The sequence below is a fragment of the Mauremys mutica genome, chromosome 5, assembly GCF_020497125.1.
Source record: "Mauremys mutica isolate MM-2020 ecotype Southern chromosome 5, ASM2049712v1, whole genome shotgun sequence".
NCBI lineage: Eukaryota > Metazoa > Chordata > Testudines > Geoemydidae > Mauremys > Mauremys mutica.
Window position 1 is genome coordinate 70,587,854 of NC_059076.1, and position 19,686 is coordinate 70,607,539.

At 42.7% G+C, this 19,686-nt stretch overlaps 2 protein-coding genes across 3 annotated transcripts; both read left to right on the forward strand.

The window, feature by feature from the left end:
- Nucleotides 1-459: 459 nt before the first annotated feature.
- On the forward strand, nucleotides 460-9,327 carry APELA (apelin receptor early endogenous ligand). 2 transcript variants are annotated; one of them, XM_045019344.1, is made up of 5 exons: nucleotides 460-689; nucleotides 2,399-2,488; nucleotides 4,827-4,883; nucleotides 5,332-5,381; nucleotides 8,373-9,327. In XM_045019344.1, the coding sequence occupies exons 1-2, from the start codon at nucleotides 614-616 to the stop codon at nucleotides 2,485-2,487; spliced, it is 165 nt and encodes a 54-aa protein (XP_044875279.1). In that variant the 5' UTR covers nucleotides 460-613; the 3' UTR covers nucleotide 2,488; nucleotides 4,827-4,883; nucleotides 5,332-5,381; nucleotides 8,373-9,327. The 2 variants fall into 2 exon arrangements, with proteins under 2 accessions (XP_044875279.1, XP_044875278.1); XM_045019343.1 differs by lacking the exon at nucleotides 4,827-4,883 and having other exon boundaries at nucleotides 465-689.
- Nucleotides 9,328-14,737: 5,410 nt separating this feature from the next.
- TRIM60 (tripartite motif containing 60) lies at nucleotides 14,738-17,584 on the forward strand. Its single transcript, XM_045018509.1, has one exon. It carries the CDS (start codon nucleotides 15,309-15,311, stop codon nucleotides 16,731-16,733), a length of 1,425 nt encoding a protein of 474 aa, XP_044874444.1. The 5' UTR covers nucleotides 14,738-15,308; the 3' UTR covers nucleotides 16,734-17,584.
- The last annotated feature ends 2,102 nt before the right edge of the window (nucleotides 17,585-19,686 follow it).

Here is a 19,686-nt window from a genome sequence, read left to right on the forward strand (position 1 = left end):
AGACACTACTTTGCAGCTAGTTTAGAAGAGAAAGCATTTGGGCAGCAACAAGGACCACAATGCTTTGGGGGAGCTTAAGTTTGTGCTTCAGAATTTTCAGAAGGACAAAAGGCCGGGGGAGGGGGGGACTTCCTGTCATTTCCATTGCTTTCTGCATGTGGGACCAACATGGGCAATGCGGAGTTTAAACAGTTGCAAATGGAAGGAGGGAACATCGTTCCTTGTTTTACATATTTCTCCCCGACTGGGTTGAATTTAACATGAAGTTGCTCCATTGTTCACATGGCTCCCTGCCCCATATACATTGACAGAAGCTACTGTTTACATGGACTTTTCATTCCTTCATTGTTTGCTTATGGAAAATAAGGGGGAGTGACAAAAAAGAGAAGGGAAAGGGAGAGAGAAAAGAGGGAGGCACTGACCACAGTGCAGAACCACCCAATAACCTTGTCTTATGTGATCATTAACCTTGCTAGAAAATGCAGCTGGCAGTTCACTCTGGAGCTTGTCATTAGAATGTGAGCAGAGACACAGATACTGCAGAGGCATTTCAAGGATTTTTTGATTTGCTGCAAGTATTATAAATATTTCACCTATTTTGTGTGACTGCAAAATGAGATTCCAACAGCTCCTTTATATCTTATTTTTTTTCTTGATGAGTCTACTCCTTATCAATGGACAGAGGCCAGGTAGGAATTGTGTCTTCACATTACATGTTAATATGTATATTTTATATGAGTACCGACTATACAGTTTAAGATTATTGCTATGACTTTGTTCCACTTATGAATTCTTAGTTATACTTTCATTGCTATTGTTTTGCAGAATTTTTAAAGCCCTGGGTCTACAGACATATGAATAGTAATAAAGATATACAAGTATATAGTGTAACTACTAAAAGGTCTAAAGAAATTAATTTAAACTAGATCTAAAGATGTTGCATTTCCATGCCTGCTCATGAGAAAACACGCTCAGACAAATGCTATATCAGCTACATCAAACGTGCCTTGGTATGCAGCATCCACAGCACTTAGCTTTGATGATTGACTTGACTAGGTTGAGTTTACGCCCTGATAAAAATCACGGTGAAACAAAATGAAGCTGTTAAGACGTCAACAGCTATAATCACTGTGGTGATACAGATGAATTCGGACACTTACGGAGCAATACATATGTTTAAAAGGGTGTAAGTAGCATCTTTACGAATATTGGCTGGGGGGGGGGGAAAAGAGTTCTACACTTGCTGCGATGCAATTTTGTTTACTACTTAGCATTGACGGTAACCTATAATTCAAATCGGGTATCTATGTTGATTGCAATTTTAGTGTTTCCTATGATGGCTTTAAAGCAGTGCTTTGATCATATCTATCATAAAAAGCGGTAGTAAAAAAAGCAGCAGCTTGTTTTCTGTACAATTATTGTTAGACGGATCTGAAACAACCAGCCATTCAAAACTTTCACACACCTATTTAAGAAAACACCAGGAGGTTTTTGAATGAACAAAATATGGAAGCAAAATTCCAAGCAGTATAATTATAGTCTTTAAGTTAGGCAGTTGTAGTAACTACAGCAAAATAAACTTTCACTCTATTTTGTGATTAAGGAAAAATAAAGTTGTCAGCAGGAGCAGAGAAGGTAACAACGCGCCCCACTACTGGTTGCATTTCTGACTCTTCTTTTTGGTTAAGGGCAAGTTTTATCGGGGAGGGGGGAGCATCTCAAATGTGACCCTATGTCTGTCTTCATCGGTGCAGAAATCAACGCAAACTTCACGACTACTACGCCCGCTGTAGAGCCAGATTGTATCTAATTTCAAGTTAGGGCGCATAGAAAGGGGGCTTGATATACAAAGTATATAAGGAAGGGATTCATCCTGTAAGGTAGAGAGCACTATGGCCCCGATTCAGAAATGCATTTATTTTACGCAACTGTTCAAAATGTTTGAGGGTGATATACCTTCTGCTCCAGGAATGGTGGCTGCAATTTTTGAATATGCTCTGTCAACAAGCTTATGGCACATGGGGGGCGCTATTTCTGAAATAGGAAGAAATCTAATTTTAAGGGATGTTTTTAACCCAAAAAGGTGTGGGGGGAGGGGAGCGAAAGGCTGTGAGGACAACTAGGGCGAATATGGAAGACGCGGTATGGTTCAGTGCAAAGACTTTTGGTCTTTCTTTCCGTTGCTTTGCTGCTTAATATCCAATAGCACTTGCCAGAAATTCAGAAGGGGAAAAATGCAAAACCAAACAGGTTGGTGTAGGACATCAATGCCCGCGGTGATGCCTGAATAGCAGGTTCTTTTGCATGCTGTGTGCTGAGGACACACAAGTGTAGTTGTCTGATTGCTGAAGTTTTCGATTCAAACCGTGTGGTTTCAATGCCCGCTTCTGCCTTTCAGCTAACCTGGCCCTGCGCAGAAAGCTGCACAGACACAACTGCTCCCACAGGCGCTGTATGCCTCTCCACTCCAGAGTGCCCTTTCCCTGAGGTATCTGAAATCCAACCTTACTTTGCTAAAGTCAGGAGAGTCTGGTAATAAAACCAGGCGCCAAGGAGGATGTAATTATCAAAGCTTCCCAATACATTTCTTTGGAAACACTGCTGAACATGCTCTCCAGAATAAGCACTTTTCCAAATTCTGCTTACATTTCAAAACAGTTTACGCTGCATTTTACTAACCAAACCACAGACATGATTTCATTTGGTCTCCAGTCCTTGCGATTTCTTTGTTCTGAAAACAGGGCTTTGAAAAAGCAGTGGGGAAGGAAGGGGGAGGGTATGCTTTATTTAAACTCCATGGCAGGATCCCAGATGTGCTAGGATTATTAGACTTGATTACAGTGTTTTCAGTATGGCAGATTCTGCACAAGAAATTAGCTCGTTTGGATAACGTACTGTCCCACATTAGCATTCCCTTATACTTCTCCTCTAGGCAAATTCAAACTCCCTCCCCTCCTTACACAGGCTGAAAATTCTTGAATCTGTTATATCTGAAACGTTGCTGGGCTAGACTATTGTAGGTCTGAGTACATTTCTCTATGTATGAAAAGCTAATCCCCAATGTTTAAAAAGGAAGTGCGGGCCAGTGATGAGAACTTTAGACTAGGCACCAGGAGTACTCAGTTATAGCTGTAACTGATTTGCTGTGTGAGGTGGCACAAGTCACTTGATCTCGCTTACTTTTTGCCCTATGTTCCCCCATCACTAAAAATGGAGATACCACTTACGTACTTCAAAGAGGATTGTGACACTTAATTAATGTCAGCAAGGGGCTTTGAGATCCTTGGATGAAAGACTATGCATGGGAAAAACATTAATGCTCTATAGCAGATTACAGAATATGCATTCAAATACGTGCCTATTCAAACGCATTCCTGTGACTCCAGAAGCATACAGGTAGCATATGTAAATATAGTAGGGTAGGCATCAAAAGGATACCAAGACTCCCTTTCAGGGAAGCATGGAATTTAAGAATGAATAAAACATGCAGTAAATAGTTTTGCATCTTTTAAACTCTTTGTTATAGTCAAGATAATGTGCTAGCCCCAGGCACGTCAGCATAATTAATAAATAAATGACAGAATCTATACTAGGAGAAGCCAAGACGTTTCAATTTGCTAAGTAAGCATTTGACTGTATAAAACAAAGACCAAAGCAGAGCTTCTGACAATGCCATGAATATAATTTCTATTTTGCATAAAGCAAACACACACCACTCCCAAAACTACCTATCTAAGGGCATCTTTGTTTCCCTGCTGCTACCACGACCAAGTAGCAACTGGCTACACTGGTCTATAAACACAATGGTACGTGTATATGACATACATAGGAAAAGCACAGGAAGCTGGAAAACTGCAAGCCTAAGGAATGATTAAGAGATATCTTCAGCATAACCCCAGATTTACTCCAACGCTACATTGAGGCAGTAACTAGAATATTTTCAGGGTGCAGGTTTAAAAAACATGCTCATATTAAAGCGTTTAAAGAGAGATCTGCCTAACTGGTGCTTCAGTATTGAGCGCCAAGGCCAACCTGCCTGCTCATTTCAAAGGACACAGTCTGAGACAAGATCCCTCATCAGTATCAGCATAAACATAAACAGCTAAGCAATCAGATCAGCTCACTCAGCAGGCAGGCAGGCGCTAAGTGAGCTCAATGTAGAGAGGGATAGTGGAATTTAGTTGAGGAGCAGGGGGTTTGTTGAGTCACTCCTGAATGACTTGCTTCAATTCTGATTAAGACAGTGGACTCAACACCCCTTCCCCCCAACCCTGAATCTATAGGCTAGAGAGAGTCTGTGCACAGACTATCTACATTTTCTCTAATTTGCCCCCGAAATAGTATATCATACATTTGGCTTCAGATTGCACCGTCTGGGTGATAAATATGCACTTACTCTGGTTTTTTCTTCCCTTCTTCCCTGTACAGTATATCAATTTGCCAGACTAAAAGATATTTTCAAAGTTATCTGCTTTCGTTCAGGGAGCTTATTTCTAGTAACAAAAAGTCAGTGACATAGCAAAAAAGGTATTCATTAATGCATACCCAATTTTATAGGCGTTTAGCTAAAGATTGTTATAATCCTGTTCTGTCAAGCTGTTTAGAAGTCTACAGGGCTTGATTTTGGGAGGAGGAGGGATTTAGCATCTGCAGCTCTTACTGATTTCAGCTGGAGCTGTAGGTACTCTGTGCTTTTGAAAAAGATCAGGCCTTATATCCTAAGTGGGCTTTACCGTTGAGTTCCATTTCCTTTCCAGTTTTAAACTGGAAATTTATTTTTTGTGTATTTACCACAATTGTAATTTAGCATCTTTATTTATTTACAGTGGCATCTAGAGACCCCAACCACAATCAGGACCACATTGTAGCTGGATATACCTATAGTAAGAGACAGTTCCAACCCCAAAGAGTTCACAGTCTAAACCAGGGGTGGCCAACTTGAGCCTGAGAAGGAGCCAGAATTTACCAATGTGCATTGCCAAAGAGCCACAGTAATACATCAGCAGCTCCCCCACCCCGCCATTCCCAGCACCTTCAGCCCACTGGCAACCCCACTGATCAGCACCTCTCCCTCCCCCCCACCTCCTGATCAGCTGTCTGGGGGAGGGGGTGGGAGGAGAAGGGGTGGAGTGGGGGGGCAGGGCCTGTAGCAGAGCCAGGGATTGAGCAGTGAACACCCCCTGGCACATTGGAAAGTTGGTGCCTGTAGCTCCAGCACCGGAGTCTGTGCCTATAAAAGGAGCCGCATATTAACTTCTGAAGAGCCACAGGTTGCCCCCGGTCTAAACAGACATGAGAGACAAAGCAAGTATTATTCTTCCCATTTTACAGACAGAGAATTGAGGCCTGGATCCACAGAGAGACTGAAGTGATACAATGTGGTGAGTTGCAAAATCTAACTTTAGGGGTCTTGAAAATCATTGGGATATACAAGTTGAAGTGAGGCACCTAGGCTCCCTATACAAGGAAGTGGGAGAGGGAGAGAGTTGCTTTAGAATGGGATCCATAAAAGCCAGCATGCTGGGCAGTGGTTGCCTAAGCTAGCCAATGGGAGGTGGTGACAAGAGGGGTGTATCCTAAGCCCTGCCCCAGACAATGTTAGGCACCTAAGTCCAGCTGCAGGGAGGAATCTAGCTAGTGATCCACAGCTGGAAACCTCCTTCCTGGAATCAGGCATGTTAGGCCTTGAAACAGCCAGTTCTTGCAACACCCAGCTTAGGCACCTGCCTGCCTCTACACAAGCCAGTGACTCAACCAAGATGTGGAAGACCCCACTTTCAATTCTCATCTATGCTTGATGAGGAGGTGAATACTGTAACCACTGGCCTGCAGAATGCTTCACACTCTCTCTCTCTGGCCCAGTTAATATTTAATTTCAATGGACAGGCTTTAACAAGAGAGACCCACATCAGAATATCCCATAGTTTAGTGGTTAGGGCATTCTCCTGAGAGATCCTTGTTCAAATCCTTTTTCCTCATCAAGCAGAAGCGGGAATTAAACCATGGTCTCCCACAGCCCAGGTGAGTGCCCTAACCACTGGACTAACAGTTTTAAGGGAAGCCACTGCTGTTGCCTCCTCCCCCCACCTTTTTGCACAGAGTTAGGCTATCATTAGGGCCCTACCAAATTCATGATCCACTTTGGTCAATTTCCCAGTCAAGGGATTTGAAAAATCATGAATTTCATGATTTCAGCTATTTAAATCTGAAATTTCAGTGTTGTAATTATGGGACTCCTGGCCCAAAAAGGAGTTATGAGGGGGTCACAAGGTTATTGTAGGGGGGTTGTGGTACTGTTATCCTTACTTCTGTGCCACTGCTGGCAGCAGCACTACCTTCAGAGGTGGGCAGCTGGACAGTGGCGGCTGCTGGCTGGGAGCCCAGCTCTGAAGGTGGAGCTATCGCCAGCAGCAGCAGCACAGAGGTAAAGATGGCATGGTATGGTATTGCTACCCTTACTTCTGTGCTGCTGCCTGCAGAACTGGGCCCTCAGTCAGCAGCTGCCACTCTCCAGTCACTCAGCTCTGAAGGCAGCAGCGCAGAAGTAAGGGTGGCATGGTATGGGATTGCCCTCCTTACTCCTGCACTGCTGCTGGCAGGACACTGCCTTCAGAGCTGGGCACCCAGCCAAAAGCTGCCACTCTGCAGCCACCCAGCTCTGAAGGCAGCGCAGAAGTAAGGGTGGTAATACTGTGACCCCCTAAAATAACTTTAGCCCCCCTACAACTCCCTTTTGGGTCAGGACCCCCAATTTGAGAAATGCTTGTCTTCCCAGTGAAATCTGTATAGTATAGGGTAAAAGCACACAAAAGACCAGATTTCACGGGGGAGAGGACACCAGATTTCATGGTTTGACATGTTTTTCATGGCTGTGAATTTGGTAGGGCCGTCGCTATCAGCTACACTTAAAATGCTGCAGCTGCACCGTTGGAGCACTTCAATGTACACTCACTACTGTGACAGAAGGGGTTCTCCCATTGCTATAGGTGATCCACCTCCCCAAGAGGCAGAAATGAAGTTGACAAAAGAATTCTTCTGTTGACCTAGCACGGTCTATACCGGGGGTTAGGACAGCATAGCTACATTTCTCAGGGGTGTGGATTTTTTTATATCCCTGAGATACATAGCTATGCCAATGTAAGTTTCCAGTGCAGACCAGCCCTTTGGTGTGCTCTAAGTAAACCACCAGATCAGGCCCTGCAGGCGAGCTAGAAGGATGGGAACCTATCTTCCCTAATTTGAGAATCGCACTGGGGCTTAGATGGGAGATAGACAGGCACCAGGATGCCTGAGGCAGCAACGTGCATGCCCAGAGGCAGAAACTTAGGCACCTAGGAGACTTTTTTACAGCAAAAGTTAGGCCTGTGTGAGTTTAGATCCCTACAGAGTTAGGTGGCAGCCAAGTGGGGATTTTGTGGCTCACAGTGGTGCCTAAAAGTAGAAGTTAGGTACCTGAATCATTCTGTAGATCTGGCCCTAAGCGAGTTGTCCATTGTGGTACAAAAATCTGGGGCAGAACTCAAGATCTTCCAAGTCCCACTCCAGTGCCTTAAGCACAAGACCATATTTCCTTCTATCTAATGAGCTGTTATTGCAAAGCTTACCATTTGTTTTCTGGAATCTGAGCTGTCACAGGAGACAGTTGTAATGTATCTGGGAATTCAGTAGTTGGGATCTATTAGCCCTTCCTAGCAGACCACTTGAAACAAAATTATGAGACTCACAGGCTCCTCCAAGCCTACACAAACAGGATAGCTGTTGAATGATTTACTTATTTAACAGATTTAAACAAAATGAGGCCCACTGGGTGAATATCTACTGTTTACCCGATTCAAATGAAGCAGAATAAGCAAACTATGACCACTGCATTTAAGGATATTGGCTTCCACTACAAACACCCTGTTCAACCAGTACAAATAAAAAACAACCCACCAAAGAAAATCATTGTTTGATTAACCTTGATTTTCTGTAGTAATCACGTCTTCTAATTAAAAGGAAAACACTATTGGGAATGTGGAACCATAGTGAAAGAGAAACTTAAATAAAAAGAAAGCCATTCCTTCCTGGGCCAGAGGTCAAGAATGCATTTGATTTTTTTTAAATCCACACACTTCACAGCTCCTTGCAACCACACATCAGCAGAGGTGAGGTGCCTAATTCATGCAATCAAAATAATGAGATGAAATTCTGGTAACTATTACAAACAAAAACAAAAACTATGGTGGCCTTGTAAAGTCAATACACTTTCTCTGTGTCAAAATGTAGGGAGCCAGTGAACATCCATGAACCTCTTTAAAGATTAATGGAATTGACAGTGCAATGATTTTAAATCAAGTATGATTTTTGCCTTCCCAAACCATTCTTTCTAACAGAAAGAAGAATGAAAGAGGAAACCAGTCAAGAAAATGCGATGTGATAGCCGCAGCATTCTAATCAGTGCAGGTGTCCATGTAAATGCCATCACCACATTCAGAACCTTATCAGACTCCTTCTGGAACAACTTCACAGGAGTTTCAGATTTCTCTAAATTGGGAAAAACAATGAAATCACAAAGGACCCCTTTCAGGAACTTGGGAAAATCAAGAGTGCCATAAAAAGATAAGTCATTCTTTTCTACATACCAACAAATAGCCATGTGGGTAACAGCAAAGCACTGTAACTTTGAACATTTTCAAAAATTAGACCAACATTATACCACTGAAAGAGCTAATATAGTTATTATTTACCATTCACATATGTCTGTGTATTTCTATTTAGATATAATACCTAGTAAAGAACATGAAAAAGAATGGTGAAAAATAAATATTTAATAGTTACATTTTATGGACAAATATATGGGTTTTAATGTTTATGGTAGTACTGGATGTTTATATGTAGCCATAATTATGCAATTAACTTTACTATATTCTCAAGAAAAACATTATGTATCTATCAGAAAGTTGTAAGTGCTAAACTCTCTTAGGAAGCAAAAATCTTCAATCTAGACTTTAGAAAAGAATGCTGAATGTCTTAGCTCTGTTTTAAGTCATGTTGCATACGACAAACACATAGGTCATGATCTTTGATGGTTATTTATGTTTATAAAATACCTATGTGGCTGTATATTTTGTAAAAAAATAATTATGCTCTTCAATTAATGTCTCATTTTAAATAAACTTTGTACAATTTTTGTTTTTAATTTTATATTCCTTATGTGTAAAGGGTCCTGCACCCAAAGAAAAAATAAGAATTTACCTCATTTCTTTTGTAAATTTCATAAGGGATCAATGTAAAACTTTTCCTACTCAATTTCTGACATAGTTAAATAAAAATCAGTTATTCACTTGATGTTACATTTTCAGCAGATTTTTTCCCCCATTTTTTCTTTGCATTCTGAAAGTATTAAAATAAGTTGTTTATGTGTATCAACATTACTAGAATTATTATGAGATTCTTGCATTTAACCTATAGGACAGTATAGTCAAAGCATTATACTGCATCATATCCCTTGATATGATAAAACAATGTGATTTGCATTGGGATGCAGACATAATTCCACATCTCTAAGTCTGAAATAAATGTGAGTCTTTTAACTGTCCTATAAACTACTCTGGACCTTGAAAACTGAAATTTTCCTGCAAATAAAATGAAATGTCATTGCCCTGTTTTAGGGCAAGCAGCAACTCAAGCAGTAAAAGAGGTGGTCCTATTTCCAAATGGAGATCAAAAGCCAAAATCAGCATTAACTCATTCCTAGAAAGGATGAATACTACAAGTAAATAATATGGTGCTTAATTGACTCTAAAATGGAAAAAAGTGGTAGTAGCCATTGAAGTCAACAGGAATTTTGCCATCAACATTAGTGACAGCAGAATTGGAACTAACAGGCCCCATAGTCAATTGAACCTCAAATCGCTCTTGACTTATGTACAGGGTTTTTTTTTTTGTGGTTTTGTTTGTTTGTTTTGTTTAAGGTGCACTTTCACTTGGAGTGTAGAATATACACATGCAAGCCCATTTAAACCAATGAGCTTTTACATGTGAGAATCTGATATCACCCACAAAAATAGGGGACATTTGGACCCCAATCCTGCCACAACAAACCCACATGAGTAATCCGACTTAACTGAATCAAATTATTCATTTGCCTGGGTGTTAACAGGATTAGAGCCACTGTGTGTGTATACACCTGCAGGGTTGCACACATACAAATGGAAGCTGCTGAAAAAATCAGAACTCAGTTACATAAGGAACTAACCTAACTTGAATTTTAAAAATCCTTAATTAAGTAGTATTTAGTTCTCAAGCTGCCGCAGTCAAAATGTGGGTTTTTGAAACCTAAATAAAAACCCCAAAATAGAGAAGGAATCTGAGATTATGTGGGACTATTTAACAAATTTTATCTCCAACTCCCTTTCATCAACTCTTTAAATTACATTAGCTATTTAGAGTGAAATACAAAATGATATAAAACCAGGTTAGCAGGAAATAGGCTGTGGTGAGAAACAGCAGAGCGGTATGTTCACAAATGATAAACAATTCACCTCTTCCCTTTCCAGCATAGAAAAAGGAAATTATAGAAGAATAAGTCTGGTAATGCTTCTCTTTTACACACACACACACACACACACACCCCTCCCCCAAACATCCTAAAGCTATACACAGACAAATTCTGCTCTCGGTCACAGTACATTTACCCCAGTGTAACCTAGAGCAGAATTTGACCCACAAATGCTAGGTGTAGTAAGCGAAACTCAAATATTTTAACTCCATAGCACAAGTGAAACAAACTGATAGACCAGTACTTTGTAACTGATCTCCTGCAAATATTTATCTTATTTCTTTCTAGTAACAGCAATCAATATATTTTTTGTCAACCATGGCACAATTCTGATACAAAAAAAAATTGTAACATACCTTTTTATTCAGGAGCAATGCCTAAGTGCTTAGCTAAATCCAGTAATGATGGTGCTTTTTTGCCTAACTCTCAGAGTTAGGCTGTTGATGGACTTGTCAGCTGAATGGCTTTATTCCTTGATTACTGTTCATTAAATTGGGTTAGTCCTGAACAGATTACAGAGTCTTGAAATAGTAGAGATTTGGTAAAATAGATCATTTATTGCAAGAGATCATTCAAGATACATTAATAACTGTTTAGATAGAAAAATGTATGCACTCTTCACAAAGACATAACTGTACACTAATGTCTACGGGGGGGATTTGTTTTGCTTTACCTAGCATGCATACATGAGAGCTCCTTTGGGCAGTGAATATCCCTTGTTGAATGTTTAGAAAGTGCTTAACATATCTGAGCAGCACCTCAAACTAAAATAAAATAACAACCAACAATATTAATAAAATGTGCATTTTGGTGCAACTAGATTTTGTATGTACTTTTAGCATGGTTTTTATAGCACTATTTTTTCTGGAGAAATAGACATTTTAAAAAACAATAAAAAATCGTGAAAGACACAAAGCTTTTATTAACTGCAAACCAAAATACATACTTTGTAATTTACTTCATAGCCACCACTTCAGTGTTAATGATTAATTCTTAATGTTTATGTTCATACTATTCTGGCTGTGATCCTACAGATCACACAATTTAAGGCCTCAGACCTGCAAACATTTATGCATGTGAGTAGCTGCATACACAAAACTAGTGCCAATGAGTTCTGTAGCTACTCGTGTGCATAAAGTTACTTGTGTGTAAGTGCTGGCAGGATCATGCCAAGTAGAGTTGGGCTAAATAGATTTCTAAGTAACAAGTAGAGTGCAAAAGGAGTAATTCATTAGATGCCACTCTTCTTGCCCATGCCTTAAGCATGGAAACTATGCCCCCACACTTTTTTGTTGGAGGTTTTTCTGTCTTGGCTAAAATATTAAACCCAGAGCATGACCACTGCAGTCATTAATTATTCTAGTGCATGTTTCACAAGAGCACAGGTGTTCACCTGGCTGTTCTGAATAAACTCTAATGACATTTTGCCTAACCAAATACTTCCTGTGTTTTCAATTATGCACTGTTAAACAGCTGGCATGTCTGGACCCAAAACTGCCGGCACTTCAATAGCAGATGAAATGAGTTTAGTTTAAATGAGCAGAGCATTCTGGAATGAAGAGTTCTATCTAAATGTAAAATGCAAGAGAAACAAAAAGAAATGAACCAGCTGATTCAGCAAAGCCAGGAACTGTGGGGTTTATAAAGCAGTGATTCAGTATAATTAGTATTTCTCCACTACAGTATTTTAGATTGTTTTCTTTTTAGTCCCTCATTTGGTGGCCAAACTAAAGATGACCAGACATCTTGTTTTATACTTTGAGAAAGTCATCTGGGTTTGTGCTGGTGGATGGGGAAAGGTGGAATTTCCCCTTTCACTGAAGAACACCAGACAAAAGAATACTTTTACAGCCATTATTCTATCATGTGGCTCATTGGGGTAGTATACTGCACTTAAAACTAATTCCCCTGCTCAACTGACAAAGGGAGGGGTGGCAGGGAAATCACATTACTGGATATCCAAAATGATATTAACTATTGTAGGAATATACAGTTGTTCTAGAGGTAACAGAAGTATGAAGTTGATGTACCCTAAAGGTTCAGAAACAAAAAGGCAAATTAAAAGAAACCAAAAACATTTTTTTTTTAATTTAGTGACTTTCAGGTATAACTCACACCATCCCAAAGAATAAACCTGTGCATGGTGTGACCCTATACCCCATATTCTTCATAGACATATGCTTCTGATATGAATATGGCATAACTAAGATATGTTTTATGCAAGATGGGTCATGTAAGGTATCATTGGAAAGGCTATGATTTACTGAATAGAATTATCCTATTTGTATGCAGGTATCATTTCTGTATCTGAAGTTAGGTATTGACTATGTAACAATTTACAACTGTTTACACTTGGGGAATGCCTACCAGACAGTATGCAATCAGCCTGGATGGGCCATTAGGAAGGACAATAGGACTTTGAAGATGCTAATCTCCCTCCTTCCTGAGAAGTTTCCGGAGATGCTGCTTGAACAGTGCAGTGTCAGGTGATCATGTCATCTGGTACTGAACACCATCTTGGACTTCTAGTTTTTCCATTAAGAGAGGGTGGGAGGTCAAACTGGGAAACAAAGGATTTCTGCCATATGCAAATCCTTCTTGGGTAGGGAGGCAGTGGAGAAGAACCAAGATTAACTCAGTCCCCCGCCTTAAATAGGAAGACTGCTGAAAACATCTGAAGAAACAAAGGAACTAAACGGGAGGCAGGGGCTGAGCCCAGGCAAAAAAAGATCTAGCCTGTGAAAGGAAAACCTGGAGATTTAAGCTGCAAGCAGTGTAGTTTACCTTTGAGAAACACTGTAACCTGCATAAAACAACATGTAGGATAAGAATTTGCTACTATTAAGCACTTAATTTAGTGTAATAAGCTTAGTTTGTGTGTTTTGTTTTATTGGCTCAGTAATCTGCTTTGTTCTGTTTGCTATCCCTTATAATAACTTAAAAACTACCTTTTGTAGTTAACAAACTTCGTTTATTCTATAACTAGTTTGGGTAATTCATAATGAGGGTGGGGGAAACTGTGCATATCTTACTCCAAATTGAGGGAGGGAGCAAATTTAATGAGCTTACAAGCACAAGACAATATAATTTGGGGTTTACACTCCAGAGGGTGTGGGCACTTGAGTGCAAGGCAATCCCTGAGCTGTCTTCCCACACAGACTCTGTACGATGCTACAATGGAGAGTGTCCCCACCTATGTGTAAGCAGCAGGACAGGGTGCGGGAGCCCAGGCTGGTGGAATGGGCAGGCTCAGTGGAACCCCTGTATGTCAGGTGGCACCCTAGAAGAGGGGACAACCCAACACACATGAGGAAAACCACCAAGCATTTAGAATTAAAAACTGATATAGTAATATAAACAGGAAGTGTTATATCAGAACTACTGTGAAATATGATTGCTGAAGCTCCCAGTAACTTCAAGGATTCTTACTAAACCTATACACAATTATATCCACCCACGAGTAAAAAATGTAAATGATGAAGTGCTAAGAGTAAGAAATGCATTTTAAAAAGTAAACAAGTTAAAGGAGCAAAACCACATTTACAGCACATCACAAGAAAAAGGCAATCAGAACAGCAGCTCAAACGCATTTGGGAATTGCTGTGAGGTCTGTGCAGTCATGGGAGCTGATAAAGGATTGTTGTAAACACTAACACCGTGTATAAATGTGAAAATGTTTGGACGGGGAGGGAGACTGCATGTAACTATTTCACTGGTCTCCTTGAACAGCTCCAGCAGCACCTCTGACAGGGAAGAGCTGCCTTGTCTAGGCACGGGGGTGCACACAGCCTGGGGAAGGGGGGCTGAGCTGTACCAGCCTGCTAGGGTGAAAAGACGCCTCTGGGCCTCATCCTCTTACGTTCGCAACCACCGCAGCGAGCTCGCCTCGCCAGCTGGGTAACTCATCCCCTCTGCCGCCCCAGTGCCTCGTTCACAGTCCCCACTGCCTGCCCGTCTCCTGGGCAGCCGCACGCACGCCGCCGCCTGGCCGCTCTGCCCCCTGCCCGCCCCGCGCACAGCAACGCCCAGGGGCCCGTTCAGCCGACGTTACTGCGCACGCTCCACTCGCCGCCCAAACCTGCTCAGTAACAGCCAACCAGCGACGTGCGGCGGGCACGTAGCGTAACGTAACGTTCCTCCGGCAGCCCCCGCTGAGACTACAACTCCCAGCGTGCGCAGCTCCCGGCAGGCAATGCTCTGCCACGGGCCCGGCCGGGGCTCGTGCCCGTTGCATTCCGGGACCTGTAGTCTCCGGCGCACGGAAGTGCCACCGTTGTAATCTCCTCCCCGCGGAAAGGCGCACGGCTGGGGAGTCCTCGTGACGGGCGGCTCCGTCCCAGTCCCGAGCGGAGAGGCCGTTCTTCGGCGCTGCCGCGAAGGCTCAGCTTGGCTCGTCTCCGCCTTTCACAACTTCCGCTGCGTTGGGAAGCCACGGAGGAGGGCAGAGGGTATCTCTGATTGGCTGAAAGGAAAGCGAGGGGCGGGAAGAAAGACCCTTAACCCCGGCCGCTCTCCATTTTGATTGGATACAGGGCCCGAGGCCGACGCGGATGCAGGGGTGGAAAGTCCTCTTCTTATTGGCTGCGGCGTCTCCCGGAAGGGAGGGGAGAGGTGTTGGGCCCAAGGAGACGTGAGCGGCGGGCGCGAGCTAAACCGGGGAAACTCCGGGACTGGGCCCCGCGCTGGCAGCGTCACGTGGCAGGGCCTGTCTCAGGAACTGTCGGTCTAGGGCCGTTGGTGAGCGCGCGGGCGCTGGGCGGGGCTGAGCATGGCGACGGCCCAGGCCCTGGAGAGCCTGCAGGTGGAGGCCAGCTGCTCCATCTGCCTGGACTACCTGAGTGACCCCGTCACCATTGACTGTGGCCACAACTTCTGCCGGGGCTGCATTGCCCGCTGCTGGGAGGAGCTGGAAGGCCACTTCCCCTGCCCAGTCTGCCGCCGGCGCTTCCACCTCCGCTGCTTCCGTACCAACCGCCAGCTGGGCAATGTGGCTGAGATCGCCAGGCAGCTCCGTGCCAAGCGCAGCCAGCGCCACCGGCGCCCTCGCCCCGATGCCGCCAGAGCTCTCTGCAACAAGCACCAGCAGGTCCTCAGTCTCTTCTGCGAGAAGGACCAGGAGGCCGTGTGCCTAGCCTGCCGGATCTCCTGCCACCACCGTGACCATGCCGTGGGTCCCCTTGACAGGGCCGCCCTGGCCCATAAGAAGAAGCTGCGTGCCTACCTGGGTCCCCTGAAGAGGCAGGTAGAAGATGCTCGTAAATTTCTCTCCAGTGAGCAGAAGAAGCCAGCTGAGCTGAGGGAGAAAGTTGAGAGCCGGCGACAGAAAATTGCATCCGAGTTTGAGAGGCTGCACCAATTCCTGCAGGAGGAGCAGCAGGCCGTGCTTCGGCGGCTAGAGGATGAGGAGAAGGAGATTCTGCAGAAGCTGAGTGAAAACGCTGCCAAGCTTGCCGACCACAGCACCAGCCTTACTAAACTCATCACAGAGATTGAGGAGAGGTGCCAGCAACCAGCCATTGACCTACTGAAGGGCATCAGGAGCACTCTGAACAGGTGTGAAAACATCAGGATCCCCAAGGCCATCTCCATTGAGCTGAAGAAGGACAGTTGCAGTTTTCCATTGCAGCACTTTGCCCTGAAGAAAATGATAAAGAAATTCAAAGCAGATGTGACTCTGGATCCAGAAACAGCTCATCCTAATCTAATACTCTCTGAAGACCGCAAAAGTGTGAGGTTCGGAGAGACCAAGCAGGATCTGCCTGACAATCCTGAGAGATTTACTTACTACCCATTTGTTCTGGGCTCAGAGGGATTTGTCTCAGGAAGACATTACTGGGAGGTGGAGGTGGGAGATAAGACTCAATGGACTTTGGGAGTTTGTAGGGACTCTGTGACTAGGAAAGGGAAGATTACACCATCACCTGAGGACGGATATTGGAGACTCAGGCTGTGGAATAAAGATGTTTACACAGCTCTTACATCCAGTCCCACACCCTTACTGTTGAGAGTGAAGCCTAAACGGATAGGGATTTTCCTGGATTATGAACTAGGAGAGATTTCATTTTACAATCTGAATGACCATTCTCACATCTACACTTTCACTGAAACTTTTACAGAGAAACTCCGTCCTTTTTTCTATCCCGGAGTCCATACAACTCCTCTGATAATCCGACCAGTTACAGAGTGGGAATAATGAAATCAAGACATTACTTCCCTAAATTTATTTTATTTTAAAGTGGTCATCTTCACTTCTAGTAATAGACTGAAGACCTGGTGGTTTAATCCTAGAGCTTAAGGCCAGAAGGGACCATCAGATCATCCAGGCTGAGTTCCTGTATATCCTAGGCCACCAACTCCACCCACTACCCACACATTGAATTAAAAAAAGAGAGTTCTAAACCATTAGAACAGTTGTTGACCTTCTCACAGTAATTTCTTTCTACAAACCGAAGGCATGTGTTCTTTTAACTAATGGAAGAATTGGCTTGTTAACTGCTGGTAGATATCCCCTTCTCCAGAGTGGAGGGGAGAATTCACGTTATCAAGGAGCAAACTGATACAAGATGACATTGCAAGTTTTATAAACAACACTGATGTATAGAAAGTTACATGCGCTGATGCTATTATGGCTTTTTTGTTAGTGGAATGGTATATGTTAACTTTTGCTGGGAATGCAAACGGCAGTTATAGTGGAAGCCTAAATACAACTTTAAGTTCTTGTTTTCAAATATTCAAGATTTTTTTGTGTAAAGTTCAGGAAAATCTGTCAACTTGTTTTTTAACTTATGAAGCTTGGGGATAAAATGGCTTTTTTCTACCCTAAAACATGGTATTAGTTTCAGGTGATCGTCAAATGGTATAATGGTTTTTCATGTGTTTTAGTAATTCTAGACCAAATTTGCTCAGTTTAGAAGTTAATAAAATGGGTTGGGTTTTGTTTTGTTTTTTTGTCAGTCCTGCAGACTCAATCTGAGCACTGACAATCAATCTGGGTTCTCTTTTGTTTAGGCATAATCAATAAAGATTCTGCAGATTAAATTATAATCCTATTACAGATCCAGTTCAGTTATCTTTAGGAGGTTTGTATACATATGTAACTGAGGGCAAAATTTGTCCCTCCAAGTGAAATTTTAACAAAACTGTTTCACCATAATCAGACTGACATTCACAGCATCAACCATTCCTCTTCCCTCCTCCCAAAAAGACCCCCAAAAACAAACAAACAAAAAAAATTACAGAAAGTTCTGTGCTTAGGGTAAACTGAAAAAGAAAAAAAAGCAAGAGTATCCAAGTAGCCTACTAGGGCCTGTCAACAGTTGGAAGCTTATGAAAATGCCCATTCTGGAATGCATCCGAAGAAGTGAGCTGTAGCTCACGAAAGCTCATGCTACAATAAATTTGTTAGTCTTTAAGGTGCCACAAGTACTCCTGTTCTTATTACAGAGTAGTAACTTTGGTATAAACTGCTATGTGAATACTCTTCTGCCAGGATTCATTCCTCCTCATTCCATTACTGGATGAGGTGTGGATCTTTAAGTCTGATTTGGAGCTACAGGAAAGCTATGACATTATTTATGGATTTCCCCCACCCCCACCCCAAAGGAAACTAAACGGAAAAAACCCTAAATCAAAGCAGCAGTAAGGTCACAATTTAAATATGCACTAAAGTATAAAGGATATAAAGGGCCATGCTCCCCCCCTCCCCAGTTCTTTCCTCCCAGAAAGACATGGACATGGAATGGACACATGCAACACATCTCAAAGAAAACAAGGAAAGGTAGATAATTTTTTTCTTCAAGTGATTTTACATATGCATTCCCCTATAGGTGACTCACAAGCAGTTTGAACTGGAGGTCGGCTCAGAGTCTATTTGAACAGGGATTGTAGGACCCTGCGTCAACATCTTTTATTGTGTCTAGGTTGATGAGATGGCATAAGAGGAGGCAAACGTATGGACTGATGACCAGATTGCCAACCTACAAATGTCCAATATGGGTACAGAAAGGATGCGGAAACTACCTGCAACCTGGTTGAGTGAGCCACATCAGCCAATCAGCATAAATGAATACAGGTGGAAATCCAGGAAGAGATCCTCTGGGTTGTTTAGGGTGGCCCCTTACTCTGTCTGAAACCACAGTGAAGACCTGAATGGTTTAGTCTGATCCAGGTAAAAAGCCAAAGCTCTTTTAACAGCTAGAGTATGAAGTTTTTTATCCCTTTTTCTTGAATGGGGCTTTGGAAAGAGTTGGTAAATAAATTGCTTGATTAATGTGAAAAATCAGAAGCCACTTCAGATGGGAATTTAGGGTCAAAGGAAAATCTTGTCCCTGAATAAAATTGTATAGGGAGGCTCTCATACTAAAGCTTCCAGCTCCCTTGCTCTTCTGGCTGAGGTTATAGCAACCAAGAAAGCCACCTTCATAGACAGGGAGAGCAGAGAACAAGTCACTAGCAGCACAAAAGGGGGACCCACCAGCTTTGCTAGAACCTAAATTTAAACAACTCTGTGGAACCAGGCTATGAACCTGAGAGTATAATCTTAGAAAACCTTTTAGAAATCTGATGGATATAGGTTTTGAAAAAAATTGATAGTTATCCACAGGAGGGTGGAAAGCTGAGATAGTTCCATCAGAGTTCATCTGGCAGCTAAGAGCTAATCCTTGCTGTTTTAGAAACAAAAGATAGTTCAAGTTTTGGCAAATCAGAGCCTGAGCTGGAGGGGGGTACTTTTTTGTATGAGACAAAGAATCTTCTCCATTTAGAAAGTTAAGTAAACTTTGTTGAAGGTTTTCTACGATTTAGCAGCGCTTCCTGCATCCCTTAGAATAAGGTGAGCAGACCCTTGCTTGACTTTGGCAGAACTGGAGGGAAGGCATACAGCAGGCCTTTTGACCAGGGTATGAGGAAAGTATCTATCAGTGAACTTGGGCCGTGACCTGCTCAGGAACAAAAGAGACATTCTTTTGTTTCCTCTTGTTACAAATAGGTCCATTTAGGAAATTCTCCACTGCTGGAAAATGGCCCTGGATACATCTAGGTCAAGAGATCACTCAATGGTGACCTGCACATGACCCCATAGTGGTGACCCAATCAAGCAGAGGTGACATGTGGGATGGGCAGCCCCCAGATTTCTGCCATGGTTTATA